The sequence below is a fragment of the Dendrobates tinctorius genome, unplaced genomic scaffold (assembly GCF_039654945.1).
Source record: "Dendrobates tinctorius isolate UK_male_01 unplaced genomic scaffold, ASM3965494v1 ptg000016l, whole genome shotgun sequence".
Taxonomy (NCBI): domain Eukaryota; kingdom Metazoa; phylum Chordata; class Amphibia; order Anura; family Dendrobatidae; genus Dendrobates; species Dendrobates tinctorius.
The window spans coordinates 35,894,118-35,921,182 of NW_027361684.1; the positions used below are offsets into that span (position 1 = coordinate 35,894,118).

The window sequence follows — 27,065 nt, forward strand, 5'->3', positions numbered from 1 at the left end:
TTCCAGACAACGTGGAGATTCCAATCCGGTACTGGAAGTGCAGTGACGAGAGGGTCTCTCCAGTAGCCAGGAATCTGTAACAAAGAAAACAATAATATTTGTGTATACGTAATTTTTTTTTTTTTTTTAACAAACGTTTAATTAACCCCCCCCCCAAAAAAAAAAAAAATTCTGCAGCCTTTGGTTCAATACATGCCATGAAAAAATTACCACAGCTTTTATTAGTTAACGACATGGCAGAACTGTAATTCTGCAAGATTTGGAAGAGTACATGACACAACCAAGAAAAATCAGCAGCCATTGGTTTATGAAAACTACGTACCTTAATGTGACCAGGAGCCGTTCCTCAGGAGTAATCGCACGCCGGAGCTGCGTGTCCTGTCTACGGATGACTTCTTTTACCGACCAAGCAAATAGTGAAAGGTTTCTTGGGTCATCCGGGTATAATCCTTAAATTTCCCCGGTTTGCCTGGAGCTCGCTGTAGTCGGTGTGGTACGCTCTACGGCTCTCCCAGAGTTCCATAATGGGATGTATCCACAAACGCCGCTGCTGCTGTCTTCGCTGCCTCTCTCTATCTCCCTCTGTTCATGGCAAGCAAGGGCATAAGCCTGAGCCATCCTCATGTCCAGATCCAAGTCAAAGTAAAAGCTATTCCAGTGCAGATCCATGTTTCTCAAGTCAAATGCAAGCAAATGTGAAGAATTCAGCTATAAAAAGGGGCTATATAAAGAATTTCCATAAGACACGCCCACTGTTTTCCCATTGCTTGAGTGTGTTGCAACAATTTTCCAAGGATTTTTTCTCTAGTTTATTGCGCATAAAAAAATGCAAACGCATGAAAAACGCTTACAAACGCATAAAAACGCTGCGATTTTTGGACGTTATGCGCACAATGCTACAAAAAAACGCAGCGTTTACAAGCGTTTGTATGCGCTTTTCACATGCGTTTCATGTGCGCTCCTGACGCAGCGCGAAAAAAAGCTAGTGTGAAACTAGCCTAAGCGTGCGCGTCACTTAGTTACCCGCTCTGTACCTTAGATGCCAGCGCGCTGGTGCAGGGAGCTGGAAACCAAGGTAAACAGTGGGTTTCTAAGCGCCGCGCTGGTCCTCATCGCTGGTGAGATCTGCCTGTTTGGCAGCTCACCAGCGATGATGTAGCGACACAAACAGCGATCCTGACAAGGTCATATCGTTGTCGGGATCGCTGGTGCGTCGCTATGTGTGATGGGGGCCTAACTCTCTACTAATTAGTCTCCCTCTAAACAAACTTTAGTCTCTCCAATCTATCCAGAATGTGGCAGCCAGTCGTATATCTGTCCAGCCGCTACTCCGATGTCTCCACCCTGTGCCAATCATTGTACTGGTTACCCATCCGCTACAGAATACAACACAAACCTCTCACTGGCAAGGCCCTCCACACCACATGTCTCCTCCCTCATCTGTATCACCCCATCGGTGCAACTGATCCAAGATCAGCAGCCTCCACAATACTAACCTCACACCTCCATGACTTCTCTTATGTTGCGCTAGACCAATAAACAGCCCATGTTATCACCTCAATAAAACATAACTTTCCCCTATCTAAATTTTATTAAGAGCCTGCTCCATCCTATTCATGTGTTCACCTCCTTGCACCCAATAAATGCACTTAAGATACTGATGACTGGAAAATGCAGCTTTATATGAAAACCCTTGTTTATGAAAATGATGGTGTGGAGGAAACAGGACCCGTTCCTCCCACGTCACCAATGTGACGTAACTACACAGGCACAGCTCTCCGGCGCCCCCTTTGTCTCTCAGGTCAGTAAGGGAACTGCACCTAGAGCAAATGGCCGCTGGGGAGGATGTCCTCTTACCCGCTGGGTATTCTAAGATTCGTAATCAGAGTAAAAGCATCTGCCCAAGATTAATTTTATGGTTTAATAGCCTTAAGTGCGCACTAGATAATTACAGAAATATACAGTAAACTATACAATGGAATTACGGTGGATTTGCAGTCAGAGTAAAATATAACAATAAGGGTACAAGAATTAGAGATATTAACCCCTTCACCCCCAAGGGTGGTTTGCACGTTCATGACCGGGCCAATTTTTACAATTCTGACCACTGTACCTTTATGAGGTCATAACTCTGGAACGCTTCCCATGGATCCCGGTGATTCTGACATTGTTTTCTCGTGACATATTGTACTTCATGTTAGTGGTAAAATTTCATTCAAATAACTTGCGTTTATTTGTGAGAAAAACGGAAATTTGGCGAAAATTTCGCAATTTTCCAACTTTGAATTTTTTTGCCCTTAAATCAGAGATACAGCACACAAAAAACTTGATAACTAACATTTCCCACATGTTTACTTTACATCAGCACAATTTTGGAACCAAAATTTTTTTTTGTTAGGAAGTTATAAGGGTTAAAAGTTGACCAGTGATTTCTCATTTTTACAACACCATTTTATTTTTAGGACCACATCACATTTGAAGCCACTTTGAGGGGTCTATATGATAGAAAATACCCAAAAGTGACACCATTCTAAAAACTGAACCCCTTAAGGTGCTCAAAACCACATTCAAGAAGTTTATTAACCCATTAGGTGCGTCACAGGAATTTTTTTGAATATTTAAAAAGAAATGAACATCTAACTTTTTTTCACCAAAAAAATACTTCAGGTTCAATTTTTTTTATTTTACCAAGGGTAACAGGAGAAATTGGACTGCAAAAGTTATTGTGCAATTTGTCCTGAGTACGCTGATACCTGATTTGTGGGGGGGAACGACTGTTTCGGCGCATGGCAGAGCTCAGAATGGAAGGAGCGCCGTTTGACTTTTTCAATGCAAAATTGGCTGGAATTCAGATTGGACGCCATGTCACGTTTGGAGAGTCCCTGATGTACCAAAACAGTGGAACCCCCCCACAAATGACACCATTTTGGAAACTAGACCCCCTAAGGAACTTATCTAGATGTGTGGTGAGAACTTTGAACCCCCATGGGCTTCACAGAAGTTTATAACATAAAGCCATACAATTAAAAAATCATATTTTTTCCACAAAAATAATCTTTTCACCCTCAATTCTTATTTTTCCAAGGGTAACAGGACCCTAAAAGTTATTGTGCAATTTGTCCTGAGTACGCTGATACCCCACATGTGGGGGTAAACCACTATTTGGGCGCATGGCAGAGCTCGGAAGGGAAGCAGCGCCATTTGACGTTTTTGGCTGGAATTGAGATCGGACACCATGTCGCGTTTGGAAAACTCCTGATGTACCAAAACAGTGGAACCCCCCCACAAATGACACCATTTTGGAAACTAGACCCCCTAAGGAACTTATCTAGATGTGTGGTGAGCACTTTGACCCCCCCAGTGCTTCACAGAAGTTTACAACGCCCGGGCGTGAAAATAAAAAAAATCGTATTTTTTCCACAAACATGATCTTTTAGTCACCATTTTTTTATTTTCCCAAGGGTACCAGGAGAAATTGGACCCCAAAAGTTGTTGTCCAATTTGTCCTGAGTATGCTGATACCCCATATGTGGGAGAAAACTACTGTATGGGCACACGTCGGGGCTCGGAAGGGAAGTAGTGACGTTTTGGAATGCAGACTTTGATGGAATGGTCTGCGGGTGTCATGTTGCCTTTGGAGAGCCCCTAATGTACCTAAACAGTGGAAACCCCCCCAAAAACGACACCATTTTGTAAACTAGACCCCCCAAGGAACTTATCTAGATGTGTGGTGAGCACTTTGAACCCCCCAGTGCTTCACAGAAGTTTACAACGCCCGGGCGTGAAAATAAAAAATTCGTATTTTTTCCACAAACATGATCTTTTAGTCACCATTTTTTTATTTTCCCAAGGGTACCAGGAGAAATTGGACCCCAAAAGTTGTTGTCCAGTTTGTCCTGAGTGTGCTGATACCCCATATGTGGGAGAAAACTACTGTATGGGCACACGTCGGGGCTCGGAAGGGAAGTAGTGACGTTTTGGAATGCAGACTTTGATGGAATGGTCAGCGGGTGTCATGTTGCCTTTGGAGAGCCCCTAATGTACCTAAACAGTGGAAACCCCCCACAAATGACACCATTTTGTAAACTAGACCCCCCAAGGAACTTATCTAGATGTGTGGTGAGCACTTTGAACCCCCAAGGGCTTCACAGAAGTTTATAATGCCAGGGCATGAAAATAAAAAAAATCGTATTTTTTCCACAAACATGATCAATTAGTCCCCAATTTTTTTATTTTCCCAAGGGTAACAGGAGAAATTGAACCCCAAAAGTTGTTGTCCAATTTGTCCTGAGTACGCTGACACCCCATATGTGGGATAAAACTACTGTATGGACACACGTCAGGGCTCGGAAGGGAAGTAGTGACGTTTTGGAATGCAGACTTTGATGGAATGGTCTGCGAGTGTCATGTTGCCTTTGGAGAGCCCCTAATGTACCTAAACTATTGAAACTCCCCACAAGTGACCCCATTTTGGACACTAGACCCCCCACGGAACTTATCTAGATGTGTGGTGAGCACTTTGAACCCCCAAGTGCTTCACAGAAGTTTATAATACTCGGACGTGAAAATAAAAAAATCATTTTTTTCCACAAAAATGATATTTTTGCCCCCAATTTTTTATTTTCCTAAGGGTAACAGGAGAAATTGGACCCCAAAAATTGTTTTGCAATTTGTCCTGAGTAGGCTGATACCCTACATGTGGGGGTAAAACACTGTTTGGGCGCATAGCAGAGCTTGGAAGGGAAGGAGCACCATTTGACTTTTTCAACTCAGAATTGGCTGGAATTGAGATCAGACGCCATGTTGCATTTGGAGAGCCCCTGATGTGCCCAAACAGTGGAAACCCCCAATTCTAACTCCAACCCGAACCCCAACATGCCCCTAACCCTACCCTAACCCTACCCCAACACACCCCTATCCCTAATGGAAAAATGGAAATAAATACATTTTTTTTATTTTATTATTTTTCCCTAACTAAGGGGGTGATAACGGGGGGTTTGATTTACTATTTATGGCGGTTTTTATATTTGGCAGCTGTCACACGCTAAAAGACGCTTTTTATTGTAAAAATAGTTTTTGCATCACCACATATTGAGAGCTATAATTTTTCCGTATTTTGACCCACCGAGTCATGTGAGGTCTTATTTTTTGTGGGACGAGTTGACGTTTTTATTGGTACCATTTTCGGGCACGTGAAATTTTTTGATCGCTTTTTATTCCAATTTTTGGGACGCAGAATGAACAAAAACCTGCGTTTCATGAATTTCTTTTGGGGGAGTGCGTTTACACCGTTCCGCGTGCGGTAAAATTGATAAAGCGGTTTTATTCTTCGGGTCAGTACGGTTACAGCGATACCTCATTTAGGTCTTTTTTTATGTTTTTGTCGGTTTTATGCAATGAAAACTATTTTATATAAAAAATAATTATTTTTGCATCGCTTTATTCAGCGAGCTATAACTTTTTTATTTTTTCGCTGATGATGCTGTGTGCCGGCTCGTTTTTTGTGGGACAAGATGACGTTTTCAGCGGTACCATGGGTATTTATATGCGTCTTTTTGATCGCGCGTTATTACACTTTTTGTTTGGCGGTATGATAATAAATCATTATTTTTTGCTTCATTTTTTATTTTTTAAGGGGTTCGCTAAAGGGGTTAACTAATGGGACAGTTTTATAGGGCGGGTCGTTACGGACGCGGCGATACCTAATATGTGTACTTTTATTGTTTTTTTTTTTATTTCCAAAAAATGCATTTATTGGGGGAATATTTTTTTTTTTTCTAATATATTTGGCGATTTTTTTTAAAATTATTTTTACACTTTTTATTTTTTTACTTTATTGTTTGATCGCGGTGTGCAAGGGGTTAACATGTCGGGGGCGGTCCGTTTGTTTTTGCAGCCCTATTGATTTACAACGGGGGCCGTGTCTGTACGCCGTATAAAAGATCAAGAAAGCTCGATCTTTTATCACAGCCGTACGGCGCACCGTGGAATTTTTGTGGCCCCATAGAAATCTATATGGCCTAAGTGTTGCCATTGTACACCCAAGAGATCACTGCCAGGCTCTGCCGACAGCTGCCCTTTATGAGCCCATAGGGGCAGATCAGTGAGGGGCCGGGGTCTGCCCACCACCAATATACTGGATCAGTCATTAACATTATATGCCCTGATAAATAAGCCAGAGTGCAGTCTGCAGCCCCTCCACTCAGGACACATCCACTGTGGAGTTACCTCAGGAGCAAAATCTGCACCAACCTAAGCCGCTATCACCAACATTATGCCAAGCTATTCCAAGGATTTGCCCAGCAGCACCTAAGCCCAAGAACCGCAGCTACTGCGTGACAGCAAGCAGAGCTGGAGAGGAAAGGCCCTCCGCCTCTCTCCTGTACACTGTGCTGAGGCGGGGGGCAGGCTGTGCGGGATCTGCCCCCTCACACCGGCCATAACTACAAGCCCGGACACATCTCCCTGCCGGCCCCTACCACAGCGCAGCCGCCACCGTCTCGCTCCTTTGTAGCTTTCGTCACGTGGTAGATTTGGCGCGCAGCCCCGAATCTGCCCAGTACAGAGCGGGAGGTGAACAGCTCCGGTTATTCCTTGCCGCCATCGTTACTGTGGGCAAATCAGCCCTAGACGCCTAGTGCACAGCGCCTGCTCATTGTACAGGACACCGTAGGAATAGCTGACTCTGCCCAGAGCAAAGATGGCCGAAGCAGTCCCCACAGTTCCGATACTACGTCACTGTCAGTCTGAACGTGAGTGGACGTGGGATTTGGCGCCGGAAAAGTGAGGACTCGGAGAACTGCGCGCGTAGTGAGCGGCTGAGACCGGTGCTGGGTCGGGATGGCGCTACCACAGCTCAGCGAGGGCGCCATAGCGGTGAGTGCGGTGCACGTGGAGCCGTCACTACAGCCGGGGATCACATGTGGCGGGTACTCTGTGCATTGGACCGGCTGTTACCCTGTCTCTTCTCTTCCAGGCCATCTTACAAGGCGATGCCTCGTCCAAGCCGGTGCTGCAGGTCATAGTGAGTGTCCGCCTCATCTCTTCTCATCTGTGCCGGCGCCTCAGTCAGGGCATGTCACCCGTGCCGGTTATTCCTCAGTATCAGGCCGTGTGCACATGCTCAGTATTTTACCTCAGTATCTGTAAGGCTGTGTGCACACGCTGCGGATTCTGCTACGGTTTTGGCCCTGCGGAAATGCAGCAGTTCCGCAGACGTGGTACAGTACCATGTAACCCTATGGCATTTCAAAACCACTGTGCTCACGCTGCGGTTTTTTCCGCGTAGTTTACAAACCGCAGCATGTCAATTGTTTGCGGATTCCGCAGCGGTTTCACACCTTTAATATAGTAGAGGTGTGAAACCGCAGGTCACTTTACCTGCGGATCCGTGCGGAAAAAGCCGCAGGTGAATCTGCAGCGTGTGCACATAGCCTAAGCCCAAACCAGGAGAGGAACATTCAGAGGAAAAGTATAATAGAGACACGTCACCACTTCTGGATTTATCCCCCACTCCTGCTTTTGGATTCCAAATAATGAGGTAAAATACTGACTGTGTGAACGTGGCCTTGGGCAGCATTTCATATCCCGTCCGCGGTCTCCTGACCCTTCTCACAGCCTCTTACAGGTCTGACTGAACGTGCAGTCGGCCCGGTAATCACACAGGACATAAAGTACGGACCAATCCCGGGCTCTTGTACACCAGGCGTCTGTGGAAACTGATGCCAGATCTGATCCCATGTCTGCATGTGATTGTTTCTGACACCCTAAAGCCACCATACACAGGCTAATGTCAGCTGACATTGATGGATTCGGCTGACACCAGTGTGTGTCTATGGGAGCCTTGACAACTGATTGTCAGAGATGTGCATTGGATGTGTCAGATTTCGGACTGCCCATTTTCTTTCAGAGATGAGCAGTCATGTTTAGAGATCACCAAGGCCCCTGTGCACGGGAGAAGCGCCCTGATGGCTTCCGAAGAATGATCAATCGGCCAAAAAAGAGCGATATTAGAGGGATAAAGATGCAGAGATATTAGCTTGTAAAGTTTGATTTCTTAGGCTATGTGCCCACGATCATGGTATAGCAGTGTTTTGGATGCAACGTATTTTCACTGCATCCAAAAGGCTGTGTTCTAATCACAGAGGTAAATCTGCTTGTGTTCAGTGAGCTATGCGGATTTACTGCATCTAATGAATGGCTATGGGTGAGACTATTGAGTCTGCTGCAGATAATTGACGGGCTGCGGCTCGTAAACCCGCACCGCAGGTGAGTTTACGCAGTATCAAATAGAAGCATAGTGGGAATGGGACTGTTATAAATCTCATCCACTGTGCTTGTAGCACAGAATGCAGCGTTTTGCACACAGTGCAGGTGAGCTGCGTCCAAAATGTTGGTATTCCGGATCGTGGGCACATGCCCATATACTTCATCTGGGCGGTACCAGAGATTTCCCTGGAGGCGTGTATTTCTTCCCCTGTATGAAATTGACCAATCCAACTGGCAACATACTGGAGGAGAAGAAAAAAAAACCCAATAGCTTGTATAGAAGTAAAACCTCTGCACACCCTGTATATATGTAGACAACTGTGCTTAAAATGACTCCTGACCCTTGGCATCATTGATGAGATCAGTTACCTTGTATGCTGGAGGTAATAGTGTTAGAGCGTGGATGGGGAACCATGGTTGGTTGAAATGTGCTTCAGATGTAGTAATGGGACAGGCACAGCCGGTCTGATATAGCAGGGCTGTGATAGTGTAACAGCTGAATTTCACAAATGAAACTCTGCTACATCTGTATTGTATGCAGAGATGGTGTTAGTGGTGTCAGTTTGGTCCTCCCTCTGCCCCTTCATTTTATAATGCTTGATCGTTCTCTTTATCTCAGTCTTTTAGCCTCTCTAGGTGTTCATTTCCTCACTTTTTCTCCTAATCACCTATTCTCCATTACTCTGTTTTATCTCTTTTTTTTTTTCTGTACAGTAGAATGCAGACGCGTGGAGATCACTGGGGTTGTGTGTCAGGACAGTGGAGGAACAGGAGGATACAGTGGGGGCTGTATGAGGAGCAGGGCAGGATGTGTGCTGTGGACTCACTGTAGCAGCGCCTGGCCTAAAACAGGATGGGGGAGCAGTGCATTATATCAGCCTCACTCCATGCTCTGTCCTCCCGTACCTATGATCTTGTCTCCTCACTCAGATTTATGAAAGCTCCTTGGCTGAAGAACGCTTAAGAAGGGAGACACTCTCTGAACATCACCACACTGATGCTCCCATACTATGATGTGCTGTGACTGCAGTCTCCACCCACTGTCAAAACAATCAAGGTTACGTGGCTGCAGTCAGTCTGCATCGTGTGATGTCATGTCGAAATTCAGAGCTCAGGACAAGGCTAGAATTAATATGACCTCTCCCCAACATCATGTGACCGACAGAGCGAGCACTGCTCAAAGGAACATTAATAATATCCGTGCACAGTGAGCGGCGACTAAGTGTGCAGCGGCACTTTGTCTGACAGCTTGCTCAGCAGCAGATCTGTTTTATTGCTTACTTTTATGCAGTGGTGTACCATGATTTCAGTATGTTGAAATTAGGAAGATATTTTATCCAAATGAACCCTGATGCTGGCTTAATATTTAGACAAAATGTACTTCAGCGGTGGCACTCCACTTCCCAGGACTTGAGGCTAGCAATATTTAAGTGGTACCCTGAATTTGTTTTCCCTTTCTTTTAGTTGCAAGGATACCCCATAGCTTTTTGACCAATGAGAGTCTGATCATAAGGACATATTGGACGACTGTCTAAGCGATGGTTAGTCAAAGCGCTTCTGTGTTCTGAGACATGTGGTGGCGGCTTATCTCTGGGAGAGCAAAGCGATCAGCTGTCTAAAATCAGACATTCCCAATTGACATTTCTTCAATCAGTTGGCGGTCTCCCCCTTACACATTAGACTGTTGGCCGAGAACCCATCGATATCTGTGAGATTGAAGAGACTGCAGTGCTGAAACAGATTGCACTTTTACTGAAAGTAATGGCATACCCTAGCTAAATGTCATCACTTAATTTGAGGGGAGTACCCCTTTAATGACTATGTAAGAATAACCAATAATTGATCACCATCTGAAATAAAACCTTTTTGTTTTAGAATACACGTCCAATCAGCACTGCTAATGGGCCTCCGCGTTATCGACTGCTGATGAGTGATGGATTAAATACGCTTTCCTGTAGGTATTTTTTATTAAGTTTTCACTTTTAAACCTATATAGTTGTCAGTGCTTTTGGTACTGTTCTATGTATACCTGTGTGTATGTTTGGGGCAGCACGGAGGCTCAGTGGTTAGCACTGCAGCCTTGCAGCGCTGGAGTCCTGGGTTCAAATCCCACCAAGAACAACATCTGCAAGGAGTTTGTATGTTCTCTTCGCGTTTGTGTGGGTTTCCTCACACATTCTAAAGACATACTGATAGGGAATTTAGATTGTGAGCCCCATTGGGGACAGTGATGATAATGTGTGCAGACTGTAAAGCGCTACAGAATGTTAGCGCTATATAAAAATAAATATTATTTGGGGTGCGTCTACATTGGACAGAAAAATGTTCTTAGAATATGCATATATAATCTGCAAATATCGAAAAAAGTGACACTGCAGCTTTAAAAATCTTCACCATTGATCATTCTTCAAAGTTTGTAAGTAAGAAATGTTAAGTGTTGTCCAGTCTCAGAAGAAAGGTTTGCAAACACTCAATTACTCCCGAAGTGTAACTACGCGGTCACAGGACTGCATGTATGTGATGTGCACAAATGTGGCCACCTTGTCTTACCTGGCTTCTCTCACTTCTATTGATGAGACTAGTTGTCACATTACTGCAGTTGGGTAAATGACGTTTATGTGGGCACGTGACCGGCAACACACATGGAAAATACACGGGAATTGAGTGTTTTCATCGCTCACTGTCGCATAGAGGACCTGGAGACTTCTCTTCTGAGGCCTGACCACACTTTTAAAATGTCATATACGTGCCTGGAACTAACTTAACACGGCTGTGAATCTTCCACATAGTTTTTCCTGTGTGGATGCAGGGCTGTGGTGTTAAAATTGTCAGAAATATTCAGACTTCTGCTTTAAATCATCATTGCAGCATTTTTTTATAGCAGTTGTGGAGTTATGCTACCAATGTAAGTTTCCTACTACCCCATCTCTCATACCAGCTGCCATCTTCATCTTTTATCCACTCCGCTCTCATCGGTCTCCCAACAGTTTGTGATCTGCCAATTCACTCCAGGGTTTTCTGGAGCGAGCCAGAGGTCACTTTACAATGCAAGTCTATGAGAGCTTTGTTCAGGTTCTCATAGACTTAAATTGAGAGCTTGTGAACGTTACCTCTGTCTCCCGGCCAGTCAGAAGTAGAGATTATCTTATATGTTCGATTCTCCGCTTATTCGGCAAGCACTAGCGCTTACTGAATAAGCTACAGCGGGAACCCGGATACATGGAGCGCTCCGGCTGTTCTGCTCCGCAGCTGCATGGGTCGCGGCTGTGTGTTGGGCTCTCCATGCATGTGCTGTGACTGTCATACAGCCACAACACATGCAGCTGCGTAGCCGAACAGCTGATCAGGCGGCGTTCTCCAGGTTACTGGTGGTGCTTATTCAGTAAGCACTATAGCTTGCCAAATATGCACGGACCCGAACATATTCGCTCATCTCTAGTCAGAAGTTGCGGCACCGGGAAGAGCTAAAGATGGCTGATGAGTATAATATTAGATGCAGGAATCTTGCGTTAATAGCACTACCCCAGTGGTGAAATTTAAAAAAAAAATAAAATGCTACAGTGCTGCTTATAAAATTTAAAAAAAATTAAGCTTGGTCTTTTAATTAACGTTCATAAGAATTTAGCATTTAGAAATGTTGATATAAGTATGTTGCATTAATATAAGGCTCTTATTTATCAAAACAAAAAACTGATATTGATGTGACCATTTTACCAGTGTCACTTTATTACTAATTATTGTTTGTTTATGAAGCAGTTAGTGGGAAAATAGAGGATGCAGAGTTAGAACGCTACTCTACGGACTTCACAGCTCCGTGTGGACCTGACCCTAGTGGTATTATAAAGGCATGGGAGCGATTCATCAAGAGTGAACTATGTACTAAATTTGTTTAAACTTGTTGACCAGGCAAATAAACAATGCTACCTGCCATATTCACCTGCTGTTATCCCCATGGATCCTGTATCCGGGCTGTGGAGTCGAAAAGCCAAATCTCCGACTCCTCATATTTCCTGAATCGCCCCCACAGTATTGGCCACTACTGATCACGGACATAAAGTGCAGCACAGATTCATCTCAACTAAAAGCCCAGATCTTTAGATCAGGAAAAGACATTTATAGGACATTTCAGAACTTTCCCAAATTCTTATGAAAACATTACATCACATCCTGCATTGTACTATACCCAATTTATTACATATTTTAGGAGTCAACGTCAGTCCATTTTATACAGACTCCAACTCTACAGCCCTGTCCAGTGCAGTCCGCTCCTTGATCTGTATTGATACTGGAAGTGTTGAGGCCTGTGATTGGCTGACATGGTCCAGTGATTTACACAGCGCAATGCTATATAAACATTTGATGCAATGCTGTTCAAGCCGCATGACTGCTGCAGATAATCTAAGGCTAAAGGGGTGACATCATTTTAGAGTGGCAGATTTTACTTTCAAAGAATCCAAGTCCTTTGTGATTGTTTTTAGAGTAGAAACCTTTTCAAAGGCTCAGGACTCTTCATGAATTTGGTGCACCTTTCATCTAGCCATGTATCGGTCAGAAATGTATGGCTGCTATGATCTAGAGTAGGTTCTATGTTCTTTACACATTCTTACTAGGAAAAATGCACAGAATTTTTCTCCTCCCTTGACAGCACCACCTGAGATTGGGTATCCGCCCACCAGGACAGGAAACCTACTGAATAAAAAGGCGTACCGGTACCTCTCCTCGGTTTCTTGTCCTCGTGGAAACCTTCCATGTCTGTGCAAGGCCGGGAATGCTGGAGGAAGCTGACGTGTCCTGGAGTGCGCCGGAAAGTGAGTCCGCCTGGGTCTACGCTTGCGCGGGACGCAGGAGGATGTCTGGAGCATCCCGGTGATGTAGCGTGCCAGAGACTTCAGCGGCCATCCTGGTCTGCTCGGGGCTAAGGGAATCCCTGCACACACTGTGCCATATTTGAAACCTCAGGAGACGAGGTGTGCGGGGCCACCCAATATTTAAAGGGAAGTGCCCAGGAAGATGGTGGCATTTCCTGCAGCATTCTAATCATGGATGAGCCACAGCAGCCGACACCACTACCACCACCAACTTCGCTGCAGTTGACACAGGAGCCTTTTTAGCCCCACCAGCAGCATTGGCAAGGACGCAGTGGCAGGCGTACAATCAGCAGAACCAGCCTGAAGAGCAAGGTAGGTCAGGAGCCTACCTAATGCGGCTAGCTTGGGAAATTCTTCTGGTTATGGAGGAACATCAGCTACAAATATCGGCCCCTACACATAAAGGGGAAGGAAAATGACGAAGTAGATTTCCTCAGCCGGACATCTTTAAGACGGGGAATGGGAGCTGGATCCATCAATTTTCCAGCAGATTGTGGATCTTTGGGGCAGCCAGAGATAGACTTGTTTGCCAACAGGAAGACAAAGTTCTTCTGCTCACTAAACCCAAGAGAAAAACCATGCGCAGTAGATGCACTACAGATTCCTTGGGGTTTCCGACTGGCCTATGCATCTCCCCCGTTGATATTGATCCCGGCAGTTCTGAGGAAGGTATGGAGAGGAAGGAGATAGACGTCCTCCTTATTTCTCCGTTTTGGCCCAAGAGACCATGGTTCTCATGAATGAGGAGGAAGTCCTTGGCGGATCCTAGGATTCTCCCGGATGTTCCGGTTTTCCTCAGGTAGGGCCCAGTGTCACATCCTTAGAACTCAGGTCTACATTTTGACTGCCTGGATTTTGAGACGATGCTTCTAGCACAGGAAAGGTTGTCTCCGGCCTTGATTGCTACCCTGATGCAGCGTAGGAAGCCTATAAGAACTAGGCTATACGGCAGGATATGGGCTACGTTTTTGGCTTTTTCAGGGCAGTCTGTTGGTACAATCCCAATCAGAGCTATTTTAGACTTCCTTCAGCGGGGTATGGAGGTGGGCCTAGCCGCCAGCACCCTTAAGATGCAGATATCTGCCTTGGGGGCCCTATATACAGTGGGGCAAAAAAGTATTTAGTCAGTCAGCAATAGTGCAAGTTCCACCACTTAAAAAGATGAGAGGCATCTGTAATTTACATCATAGGTAGACCTCAACTATGGGAGACAAACTGAGAAAAAAAAAATCCAGAAAATCACATTGTCTGTTTTTTTTTCATTTTATTTGCATATTATGGTGGAAAATAAGTATTTGGTCAGAAACAAGCAATCAAGATTTCTGGCTCTCACAGACCTGTAACTTCTTCTTTAAGAGTCTCCTCTTTCCTCCACTCATTACCTGTAGTAATGGCACCTGTTTAAACTTGTTATCAGTATAAAAAGACACCTGTGCACACCCTCAAACAGTCTGACTCCAAACTCCACTATGGTGAAGACCAAAGAGCTGTCAAAGGACACCAGAAACAAAATTGTAGCCCTGCACCAGGCTGGGAAGACTGAATCTGCAATAGCCAACCAGCTTGGAGTGAAGAAATCAACTGTGGGAGCAATAATTAGAAAATGGAAGACATACAAGACCACTGATAATCTCCCTCGATCTGGTGCTCCACGCAAAATCCCACCCCGTGGGGTCAGAATGATCACAAGAACGGTGAGCAAAAATCCCAGAACCACGCGGGGGGACCTAGTGAATGAACTGCAGAGAGCTGGGACCAATGTAACAAGGCCTACCAAAAGTAACACACTACGCCACCATGGACTCAGATCCTGCAGTGCCAGACGTGTCCCACTGCTTAAGCCTGTACATGTCCGGGCCCGTCTGAAGTTTGCTAGAGAGCATTTGGATGATCCAGAGGAGTTTTGGGAGAATGTCTTATGGTCTGATGAAACCAAACTGGAACTGTTTGGTAGAAACACAACTTGTCGTGTTTGGAGGAAAAAGAATACTGAGTTGCATCCATCAAACACCATACCTACTGTAAAGCATGGAGGTGGAAACATCATGCTTTGGGGCTGTTTCTCTGCAAAGGGGCCAGGACGACTGATCCGGGTACATGAAAGAATGAATGGGGCCATGTATCGTGAGATTTTGAGTGCAAACCTCCTACCATCAGCCAGGGCATTGAATATGAAACGTGGCTGGGTCTTTCAACATGACAATGATCCAAAGCACACTGCCAGGGCAACGAAGGAGTGGCTTCGTAAGAAGCATTTCAAGGTCCTGGAGTGGCCAAGCCAGTCTCCAGATCTCAACCCTATAGAAAACCTTTGGAGGGAGTTGAAAGTCCGTGTTGCCAAGCGAAAAGCCAAAAACATCACTGCTCTAGAGGAGATCTGCATGGAGGAATGGGCCAACATACCAACAACAGTGTGTGGCAACCTTGTGAAGACTTACAGAAAACGTTTGACCTCTGTCATTGCCAACAAAGGATATATCACAAAGTATTGAGATGAAATTTTGTTTCTGACCAAATACTTATTTTCCACCATAATATGCAAATAAAATGAAAAAAAACAGACAATGTGATTTTCTGGATTTTTTTTTCTCAGTTTGTCTCACATAGTTGAGGTCTACCTATGATGTAAATTACAGACGCCTCTCATCTTTTTAAGTGGTGGAACTTGCACTATTGCTGACTGACTAAATACTTTTTTGCCCCACTGTAACTATAGCCTGGTGGTGGATAAGATGGGTGGCTAGGTTTATTAAAGCTTGATAGAGGTCTAGACCTATTCCAGCTCCAAAAATGCCTCGGTGGGAACTAAAATCTAGGCTTGAAAGCAGGGCTGTGGAGTCGGTAAGCCAAACCTGTGACTCCTACTCCTCAATTTCCCTTACACCGACTCCGACTCCCACATATATTGCTTATATTTAAGTGAAAAATGTATTGTAGTACAATGTGAACATCAGACATTTAATCATTTCTATGATCCAATAATCAAGATATTTAGAACATAATATCTATTTATTGGAATACAACTTTAGAACACAAAAAACTAATAAATTGTAAATATGTAATACACTGTATACATGTACATGTATACGGTACAGACCAAAGTTTGGACACGCCTTCTCATTCAAAGAGTTTTCTTTATTTTCATGACTATGAAAATTGTAGATTCATTCTGAAGGCATCAAAACAATGAATTAACACATGTGGGATTATATAATTAAAGTGTGAAACAACTGAAAATATGTCTTATATTCTAGATTCTTCAAAGTAGCCACCTTTTGCTTTGATTACTGCTTTGCACACTCTTGGCATTCTCTTGATGAGCTTCAAGTGGTAGTCACCAGAAATGGTCTTCCAACAGTCTTGAAGGAGTTCCCAGAGATGCTTAGCACTTGTTGGCCCTTTTGCCTTCACTCTGCGGTCCAGCTCACCCCAAACCATCTCGATTGGGTTCAGGTCTGGTGACTGGAGGCCAGGTCATCTGGCGTAGCACCCCGTCACTCTCCTTCTTGGTCAAATAGCCCTTACACAGCCTGGAGGTGTGTTTGAGGCCATAGTCCTGTTGAAAAATAAATGATGGTCCAACTAAACACAAACCGGATGGAATAGCATGCCGCTGCAAGATGCTGTGGTAGCCATGCTGGTTCAGTATGCCTTCAATTTTGAATCAATCCCCAACAGTGTCACCAGCAAATCTCCCCCACACCATCACACTTCCTCCATGCTTCACGGTGGGAACCAGGCATATAGAGTCCATCCGTTCACCTTTTCTGCGTCGCACAAAGACATGGTGGTTGGAACCAAAGATCTCAAATTTGGACTCATCAGACCAAAGCACAGATTTCCACTGGTCTAATGTCCATTCCTTGTGTTCTCTAGCCCAAACAAGTCTCTTATGCTTGTGGCCTGTACTTAGCAGCTATTTTACCATGAAGGCCTGCTGCACAAAATCTCCTCTTAACAGTTGTAGAGATGTGTCTGCTGCTAGAACTCTGTGTGGCATTGACCTGGTCTCTATTCTGAGCTGCTGTTAACCTTCGATTTCTGAGGCTGGTGACTAGGATGAACTTATCCTCCGCAGCAGAAGTGACTCCTGGTCTTCCTTTCCTGGGGCGGTCCTCATGTGAGCCAGTTTCTTTGTAGCGCTTGATGGTTTTTGCCACTGCACTTGGGGACACTTTCAAAGTTTTCCCAATTTTTCAGACTGACTAACCTTCATTTCTTAAAGTAATGATGGCCACTCGTTTTTGTTTACTCAGCTGCTTTTTTCTTGCCATAATACAAATTCTAACAGTCTATTCAGTAGGACTATCACCTGTGTATCCACCAGACTTCAGCACAACACAACTGATGGTCCCAACCCCATTTATAAGGCAAGAAATCCTACCTATTAAACCTGACAGGGCACACCTGTGAAGTGAAAACCATTTCCGGTGACTACCTCTTGAAGCTCATCAAGAGAATGCCAAGAGTGTGCAAAGCAGAAATCAAAGCAAAAGGTGGCTACTTTGAAGAACCTAGAATATAAGACATACAGTATTTTCAGTTGTTTCACACTTTTTTGTTAATTATATAATTCCACATGTGTTAATTCATAGTTTTGATGCCTTCAGAGTGAATCTACAATTTTCATAGTCATGAAAATAAAGAAAACGCTTTGAGAAGGTGTGTCCAAACTTGGTCTGTACTGTGTGTGTGTATATATATATATATATATATATATATATATATATATATATATATATATATATATATATAACATACACACACACAATGACTTATCTCGGCTAAGATAAAGCCTAGATCCTCAGGCTACATTCACACTATGGGCGTAGCCAGGATCAAACCGGGGGGGGGGGGGGCAGAGTCTCATACTGTTCCGCAGAATTTCATACTGCACCCCTCAGCTGCTGCAGAACCTTATACTTCACACCCCTACACTTGAAAATAAAGCCTGCACCTTAAGAAGATGTGATGAATGCAGTCTATTCCAACTATCAGTTGATGTTGATTTTACTGAAGACGTGCAATGCATGTCCTGGGCGTCCTTTTGGGCAGCTATGAGGTGTACCTGACTGGTGCTAAAAAAAAAGGGAGTGTTAGTCTGTGTGCTATCCGGCTTTCATTCTTTTTGGTACAGATATGATATGGATAGACAGATATGGATAAATGGATATATAGATAAAGCGGATTTCTAATCTGCTTTTGCTATTGAAAACATCTATGAGCTCAAAAACCTTTCAGGTGATGCGGTTTTTTAAAAAGCTGATCTGCTTTTGCAACTGAAAAACGTATCCTCAAAAAACGCAGGAAAAACGCTGTGTGAATGTAGCCTTAGATCAGGAATAGAACAGTCATTTATAGGACATTTCATAACTTTCCCACATTCCTATGAAAAAATATTCAGCATATTCTGCATTGAACTACTGTACCCAATTTATTATATATTTTAAGAGTCGGAGTCGGTCCATTTTATACCAACTCCGACTCCACCAAAATGAGCACCGACCCCAACTCCACAGCCCTGCTTGAAAGTCTTAACAAGATCGCCCTTTGAGCTCCTTCATGAAGTGTCAGATAAAGATACGATCACTAAAAACAGCGATTCTAGTTGCCCTGACGTCGGCCTGCAGGGTTTGTAATTTATAGGCCCTATCTATTAATCATCCTTTTATGCAGGTATCAGATAATAGTGGTTTTTAGGCAAAATCCAGCATATCTTCCCAAAGTGGCCTCAAAGTTTCTTGGAGTCAGGAGGTAGTTCTTCCTTCTTTCTGTAGAAAACTTAAGACTGCAGGAGAACACAGACTTCACACACTAGACGTCAGGAGGACCTTGATGCAGTACTTATCTTACTTCTCTAGTAATAGACCGGTTCCTGGAAACCTGAAAGTTGATTCCACCAGGACCATGGCGACCTCCTGGGCTGAAAGAGCGGAGGTGTCCATCGACAAGATAAGGCAGCCACATGGTCTTCCCCTTCCACCTTCTAAAGACACTATCGCCTCAAACTATCCTCCTCTGTTGACCTGTCCTTTAGGAGGAAGGTATTGCAAGCGGTGATCCCTCCCTAAAGGTGCTTTTGATCTATTTAAATCTCAGGTGGTGCGGTCATGGGAGAAGGGAAAAAAATCTTAGTTACTTACCGGTAATGGGATTTTACAGAGCCCATGAAAGCACCCTTATATTCTCTCCCCCGCTTTGTCACTTGTGCTGTGCACTTTTAAAAAAAAAATCTTGAAAAATCTTTGGTCACGGTTCTGTTACTGTCTGGAGGTCCTCTCATGCTCTGAAACCAAACTGATGTGGAGAGGTACTACCTTTTTATTCAGTAGGTTTCCTGTCTTGATGGTCAGATACCTTCTCTCAGGTGGTGCTGTCATAGGCTCTGTGAAATCACATTACCGGTAAGTAATTAAGATTTTATTCCTTTATTCTATATTTTTTGTGCCGTTTTGGCTACTAGTACAGACTTGTGGCTGTAGTTGCATTGTAACAGCACATCTATATAGTGGTCATTCAGCCTGGCCAACTTGATGTACACAGTTTTGTCTAACACAGTGCTCTTTTTTTTCTATACATAAATATTTGACAAATATGCACCAGTTACCAGTTATAGTTTGTACATTTTTCATGTTTTAGCTTTTATGTTGGCAACGCAGCTGAACTCTCTTGTGGACGACAACCTCCTTGCAGCTAACTGCATCTGTCAGGTCTCCCGGTATATTGTGAACAACTTGAAAGATGGAAGGTATTTAGCCCCTTGTTACTGCATTGTCTTTATCAATCAGCACATCACTGAGCTTTACTCTGCCTTTACTCTGTCGCCTCATTGGGGGACACAGAACCATGGGTGTTATGCTGCTGTCCACTAGGAGGCAACACTGCATAATCTGAAAAAGATTAACTATGGCTCCTCCTCTGCAGTATACACCCCTGGACGGCGTCAGACTTCTCCAGTTTTTGCTTAGTGTTGCAAGGAGGCACACCTAAAGATTTTATTTTTTTTTTCCGACGGATTACAGATGAAGAGTGGGTCTCCAGTGAGACTCCCGGCATGGCTCCTTCCTCGGCCCCCTATTATGGGGTGCCCGGTTGAAGTTGAGATGGCTATTCCCCATGTTGCTCCTTCCCCAGTCCCTTTGGGGTCTGTTTTGAGGTCGAGGCGAGGATGAAGACCCCTTATGGTGACAGACGCACCCTCCCTAATCCCCCTCAATGGGCATTAGGTTGAGATGCCTCAGGTAGGGTCGGTACAAGGCAGCATTCTGCAGATTAAACAGCCAGGGAGCTCAGCCCTGCTGCAGGCTCCTGTTGGGGTCCGGGGGAGAGTGCGGGCAGACATGGCACATACAGAGACAGGGCTCCCTGCGCCCCTGTCTCTGCGGCAGCATCAGCTCCATAGCGCCTCAGGGGGACCCCTCACATGGCCCCGTTACCGCTACTAGGCCCCCCGCTATCGTGCCTCTCAATCCGGAGGGGTCTGGTTCAGATCCGACCCCCTCCCGGACATCCGCGCCGGCCTGGAGCCTTTCTGGGCATCAGGCTTCTAATTTAGACCACGGCTTTGGCCTAGCTGAAGCCACCTCCTCCCCGGCCCACCCCCCGGATGACGAATATGACATTCTACAGTGTCATAGAAGGGGCGGATCGAAGCAGAATGGGCGTGTTTTTACATAGCCCTGCGCGCTCTTTTTCAGCTCTCCGCCCCCCTTCTTCCTCCTCGTCTTCTCGGCGGCCATCTAAGCTGCAGCAGACGCCGTCTGTGACATCAGCAGCAACGCCAGCAGTCTCCGGGGGGCACAAGACTGTGAATTGTCGGCACTGGTCCTAGGGGCACACTGGTGGGGTAAGATCACAGCTGGGTTCTCTTTACTCGGCTGTGAATCCATATTACCTATAAGGCTCTCCTATAGTTTTCCTCTGCGTAGCCACCCCTGTAGGGTCCTCTGCTAGCCACCCTCTGTGCACTATGCCGGGCTCAAGGAAGAGAACCAGGCAGGACTGCTTTTATGCTTTCTGCACAGCCTGCAAAACCACTCTCCCCAGTGGCAGCACGTACCCGCACTGCCGGGATTGTATCCAAGATACTGGGTCAGAGCCCCAAGAATCCCCTACCATTGCTTCAGCGTCGGCTACCATGCCGGAATGGGCTACTCAGATGTCGCAGTCTGACACAGTCCGTAGATAACCTAACCTCCACACTACTCCAGGCTCTGCAGGGTCATGCCTCGGCTATGAACGTTACCCAGCAAAGGGACAGCTCGTGTCAAGGACATGCCGTTTCCGACACAGACGTAAGCAGACCCACAGGTCGCGTTCATCCGCGTCATCCCATAGTACACGGTCATCACCCTCCAGGGAGAGACACCGTGGTTCCAGGTCACCTAGACCGTCCCCTAACAGAGACAGACAACACAGATCTCCACAGCGATCCCCGACCACAGAAGACCTCCACCCCAGTTCGCCCACCAGGAAACGCCTTAGCGACACGCAGGAATCGGAAGGCATCGGTGACTCCGACTCAGACAACGAAACGGAGAGGTCTCTGGCCCCCCCGAGTAATACGGCGCTAGTTGAATGCGTAATTTCCATCCATCGGGGGCTGGGCATTTTTGATCCACCCTCGGAAGCCCCAGAACACAAAATTTGTTTTGAAAGTGTTCTAAAACCACCTAAGGTCTTCTCTAATCACCCGGAATTTCAGGCGATACTTACTAAGCAGTTTTCGCAGCCTGAGAAGAAATTCGTCAATCACAAATATCTGGAAGCAAGGTTCCCCTTTCCACAGAAGGACACCAAGGAGTGGACAGATCCACCCGAAGTGGACCCCCCAGTCTCTAGGCTAGCAGCACAGACCCTCCTATCAATGCCAGATAGCTCAACCCTCAGACGCAGCAGACCGGCAGGTAGAACGCATGGCTCGTTCAATGTTTGGAGCGGCAGGGGCCTCTCTGGCTCCCGCGTTCGCTTCAGTCTGGGCGGCCAAGGCCATTATAGCTTGGGCCAAAAAATTGCAGGCTGGCCTCCGAGCCTCAAATCCTGAGCTGTCTGACCAGGCGGTGCAAATAGCTGTGGTAGCAGATTACATGCTTCATGCAGTTCTGGATTCCGCAAGAGGTGTAGCGGGAATAGCATCAAACGACATCACGATCCGGCGTATCCTCTGGCTGCGGGAATGGAAAGCGGACGCGGCCTCAAAGAAGTCCCTCACGCATCTCGCGTACCTCAGTGGGCGGCTTTTCGGTGAAAAGTTGGGACACAATGATATCCAGTGCCACCGGGGGTAAGAGTACCTCTCTCCCTCAACTAAAACCTAAACGCACGTTCAAAAGGCGTAACCAAGCTCTATTCCGATCCTTTCGGAATTTGTCAGGCTGGTCCGTCTCGCGCCCAGCACAAAATCGTAACCGCTCTCCGCACAGAGACAACCCACGGGCGACCCAGAGGCCGGACAGGACCTGGCAGTCGAAAGCAGGCCAGGCAAAGCCCAAAGGAGTTAAACCTCAGACTTTCTCCTCTTCATGACTCAGAATTCCGGAAGACAACCCACTCGTAGGCGGACGACTGCTACTCTTTCAGCAGGTCTGGCTGCCTATTACAGAAGACAGGTGGGTCAAGGAAATAGTGTCTTCCGGATACAAGATCGAGTTCACTTCCAGCTCACCGAACAGGTTCTTCCTCTCTGTTCCCCCAAAACCGCCAGACAAGGCTCGTGCCTTCCATCAAGCCGTTTCCTCCCTCCTTCAGGCAGGAGTCATAGTACTGGTTCCTGCAGAAGAGCGGTTCCGAGGGTTCTACTCCAATTTGTAGTCCCCAAGAAGGGAGGCAGCGTTCGGCCCATACAAGACCTAAAACAAGTATGTTCGGGTTCGTCATTTTCGCATGGAGTCCCTTCGGTCAATCATTGCGTCCATGGAGAAGGTAGAATATCTCGCCTCCATAGACATACAAGACGCATACCTACATATACCGATTGCTCCCGCCCATCAGAGATTTCTCAGATTCGCAATCAACCAGGACCACTACCAGTTCGTGGCTCTCCTGTTCGGACTCGCCACGGCTCCCAGAACGTTTACCAAGATCATGGCAGCCACCATGGACGTTCTACACTCCAGAGGCATAGTAGTCGTTCCATACCTGGACGACCTCATCAAGGCTTCCACCTTCAAGGATTGCGAGGTCAGCGTCTCAATCACTATCGACACTGAGTCACCTGGGCTGGTTAGTCAACTTACAAAAGTCATCAACTACCCCGAGTCAGTCTCTGACCTTCCTGGGGATGTTATTCGACACCTCCAGAGGTCTGGTGCTCCTTCCCAGGGACAAAGCACTGGCTCTCCGTCTAGGAGTCCGCATACTCCTCCGCAATTCCCCCCCGATCTCTCCAGTTTGCCATGAGAGTACTCGACAGGATGGCAGCAGCAATGGAGGCGGTACCATTTGCCCAGTTTCACCTCAGGCCTCTTCAGCTAGCCATCCTCAAGTCCTGGGACAGGAATCCTTTCTCCCTCGACAGGGAGTTCCGGCTAACATCGGCAACCAGGAGGTCCCTACACTGGTGGCTCAAGCCAACCTCACTTGCAACGGGAAAATCCTTTCTAGTCAATGGAAGGTCCTGACCGCCGACGCGAGCCTGATAGGTTGGGGTGCTGTGCACCTACATCACAAAGCACAGGGCAAGTGGTCACCAGTGGAAGCGAACATGCCCATCAACATCCTGGAAATTCAGGCTATCTTCCTGGCATTGAGAGCCTTTCATCACTTGCTGGCAGCCTCTCATATCAGGATACAGTCGGACAATGCCATGGCGGTTGCATATGTGAATCACCAAGGCGGGAACTGCAGTACCCAGGCGATGAGAGAAGTGGCACATATCCTCCACTGGGCGGAAGACACGAGGTTGGTACTCTGAGGTCCACATCCCGGGTGTGGACAACTGGGAAGCCGACTTCCTATGCAGACAAGGAATGGACTCGGGGGAGTGGTCTCTCCATCCCAAAATTTTTCTCCAGATCTGCCATCGCCGGGGGACCCCGGATGTGGACCTAATGGCATCCCATCTCAATGCAAAGGTCTCCAATTTCATGGCTAGGACACGCGATCCGCGGTCGCTCGGAGCAGATGCCCTGGTTCAGGACTGGACCCAGTTGCAGCTTCTGTACATTTTTCCTCCTCTTCCCCTGATATCCAGAGTGGTGAGGAAGATCAAATAAGAGGGAGTTCCAACCATCCTGGTCGCTCCAGACTGGCCCAGACGTACATGGTACGCCGACGTCGTACAACTTACAGCAGATGCCCCCTGGTGTCTCCCCGACCGTCCTGATCTTCTGTCACACGGCCCGTTCTTCCACCAGAACTCGGGGGCCCTCAATTTGACGGTGTGGCCCTTGAGACCTGGGTTCGCTTAAGAGCCAGGTGTCAGCGCTCTGTGCTTTTCCAGAAGCGCATTGCTAACAAGCCGCAAGTGAGGACTTTTCTCCAGGGGGTCTCCCGATTGGTTCCCCCCTACAGACGTCCACTGGAGACGTGGGACCTCAACCTGGTCCTGACAGCATTGCAGGCACCACCTTTCGAACCCCTTAAAGAAGTCCCACTCCGCCTTCTATCACAGAAGGTGGTGGTCTTTCTGATGGCAATCACCTCGCTACGCATGGTGTCTGAACTGTCGGCACTCCTGCAGATGGCCCTTCCTGGCCTTTTACCAGGACAAGATGGTTCTCCGTACGGTTCCATTCTTCCTTCCGAAGGTTGTGTCCAACTTCCACCTCAATGAGGAAATTTCACTGCCATCCCTTTGCCCGGTTCCGATTCATAGAGTGGAGAAGGCTCTGCATACGCTTGACCTCATCAGGGCATTGCGTATATACGTGTCTAGGACTGCACCCTTCCAAAAGTCTGATTCCCTTTTCCTTCTTCCGGAAGGCGTTCGCAAGGGTCTGCCGGCTTCCAAAGCTACTCTTGCCAGGTGGATCAGGTCCACCATACAAGAGGCTTACCGCCTTAACAACTCTCCCCTTCCGGCTGGTATCACGGCACATTCTACGCGGGCGGTAGGGGCCTCTTGGGCCATTCGGCACCAGGCTTCGGCACAACAAGTGTGTAAGGCGACCACTTGGACTAGCCTACACACGTTTCCAAAACACTACAAAGTTCATACCCAGTCCTCAGCGGACGCGAGCCTGGGTAGACGGGTTCTGCAGGCGGCAGTGCCACAAGTTTAGGGACCTGTCGGCACAATATTCGTCCATTGCTTCCCACCCAGGGACTGCTTTGGGACGTCCCATGGTTCTGTGTCCCCCAATGAGGCGAAGAGTAAAGGAGATTTTTGTGTACTCACCGTGAAATCTCTTTCTCTTAGCCTCTAATTGGGGGACACAGCTCCCACCCTGTTACCCTTACGGGCCGTTGTTACGGGTGAGTTCTCATATTGTTCTTTGAGCTCGTACAGAGTGGCCTTCTTACAGGCATGGTTGTTATTTCTGTTATGTTCCTCCTAATGCTTTTGCACAAAACTGGAGAAGGCTGATGCCGTCCACGGGTGTATACTGCAGAGGAGGAGCAAAAGTTAATCTTTTTCAGATTATGCATAGTGTCGCCTCCTAGTGGACAGCAGCAAAACACCCATGGTTCTGTGTCCCCCAATTAGAGGCTAAGAGAGAGATTTTACAGCGAGTACACAAAAATCTCCTTTTTTAAGCCATTGTCAACTGTTCAGTTTGCGCATGTATATTAGCAGAAATTCATTGATTTTTGCTGGATATTAATATTAAATGTGTTGCTCGATATAGTATATACCATGGGATTACATTAGTTTTGGGGTTTTTAAACTTTGACTCATGTGGATGTAGTCTATAGGATGAATATATGAAGTCTAATCTATATTTGTACCTGCTCTGGCTGGGGTGGTGGAGTGGCAGCGGGTCACAGGAGGCAGGAGAGGGCGACTGTGGCTAACTCCTGTGCCCGCTGCTAAAGAGAAATAAATATTTACTGCATTTCACGCCTATGGGCGTGGAGGGCAACCAATATTTTCTGTTTTAATAGTGGTCACTTTGTTAGTCTCAACAATCGGTTTCCTGCAGCTGCCGGCAGTTCACACTCACTGCTCTCCACTCCCATCGGTGTGGAATACAGTGCATATTCCCTTTAGTCGGGCAGCTGCAAGGAAGCCTGCGGCTAACCCTGTGCTCACTACTAAAGAGCAGTGAATACTCCCCACGCACATAGTTTTGGCGTTGAGAGTAGTAAGTATTCCAGCTGTTGTCCTCGGATCATAAGCAGCACATGATGTCTCTGTCATGCGCTGATTACAAGCATAAAGCAGCGCTGGCATCGAAACAAGACATTGCAAGGGAGTATTTTTTTTTTTTTTTTGTGTGTTTTTCTTATGCTGGCCATGCATACCAGTATAGGGATGAGGAGGCCATGAACACCTGCATACCAGGATAGGGATGAGGGGGACTATGCGTACTATGATAGGCATGGTCCCTCTCATCCCTATCAGGATTGGAATGAGGGGGTCATGCTCACCAGGCTAAGGTGTGGGGGAATGTACCTACCAGGCTAGGGATGATTTGGCCGTGCATAAAAGGATTGGGATGAGGAGGCCGTGCATACCAGAATTGGGATGAGAAGCCATGCATATCAGGATGGGGATGAGGGGGCCATGCATGCCAGGATAGGGATGAGAGGAGCATGCATTCCAGGATGGGGATGAGGGGAGCATGCATGCCGGGATAGGGATGAGGGGAGCATGCATGCCGGGATAGGGATGAGGGGAGCATGTGTTCCGGGATTTGGATGAGGAGGCCGTGCATGCCAGGATGGGAATGAAGGGGCCATGCATGCCAGGATGGGGATGAGGGGACCATGTATGCCAGTATGGGGATGAGGGGACCATGTATGCCAGTATAGGGGATATTAAGTACA

At 46.5% G+C, this 27,065-nt stretch overlaps 2 protein-coding genes across 3 annotated transcripts in view; one reads left to right on the forward strand and one right to left on the reverse strand.

Annotated features, from left to right (window-relative positions):
• SMYD4 (SET and MYND domain containing 4) overlaps positions 1–6,617 on the reverse strand; it is a 51,064-nt gene extending 44,447 nt beyond the window's left edge. Inside the window, exon 1 of the mRNA XM_073565681.1 lies at positions 6,480–6,617. The gene's annotated coding sequence lies outside the window, so the exon portion shown is untranslated. The remainder of the gene's footprint in view (positions 1–6,479) is intronic.
• A 58-nt stretch (positions 6,618–6,675) lies between these two features.
• RPA1 (replication protein A1) overlaps positions 6,676–27,065 on the forward strand; it is a 123,804-nt gene continuing 103,414 nt past the window's right edge. The window contains exons 1-4 of one of the 2 annotated variants that reach the window (XM_073565682.1): positions 6,681–6,876; positions 6,977–7,024; positions 10,144–10,222; positions 19,776–19,884. In XM_073565682.1, coding sequence (XP_073421783.1) covers positions 6,841–6,876; positions 6,977–7,024; positions 10,144–10,222; positions 19,776–19,884 — 272 coding nt within the window. In that variant the 5' untranslated portion in view covers positions 6,681–6,840. Of the gene's footprint in view, positions 6,877–6,976; positions 7,025–10,143; positions 10,223–19,775; positions 19,885–27,065 lie in introns of both variants that reach the window. The other variant, XM_073565683.1, reaches the window with a different exon arrangement.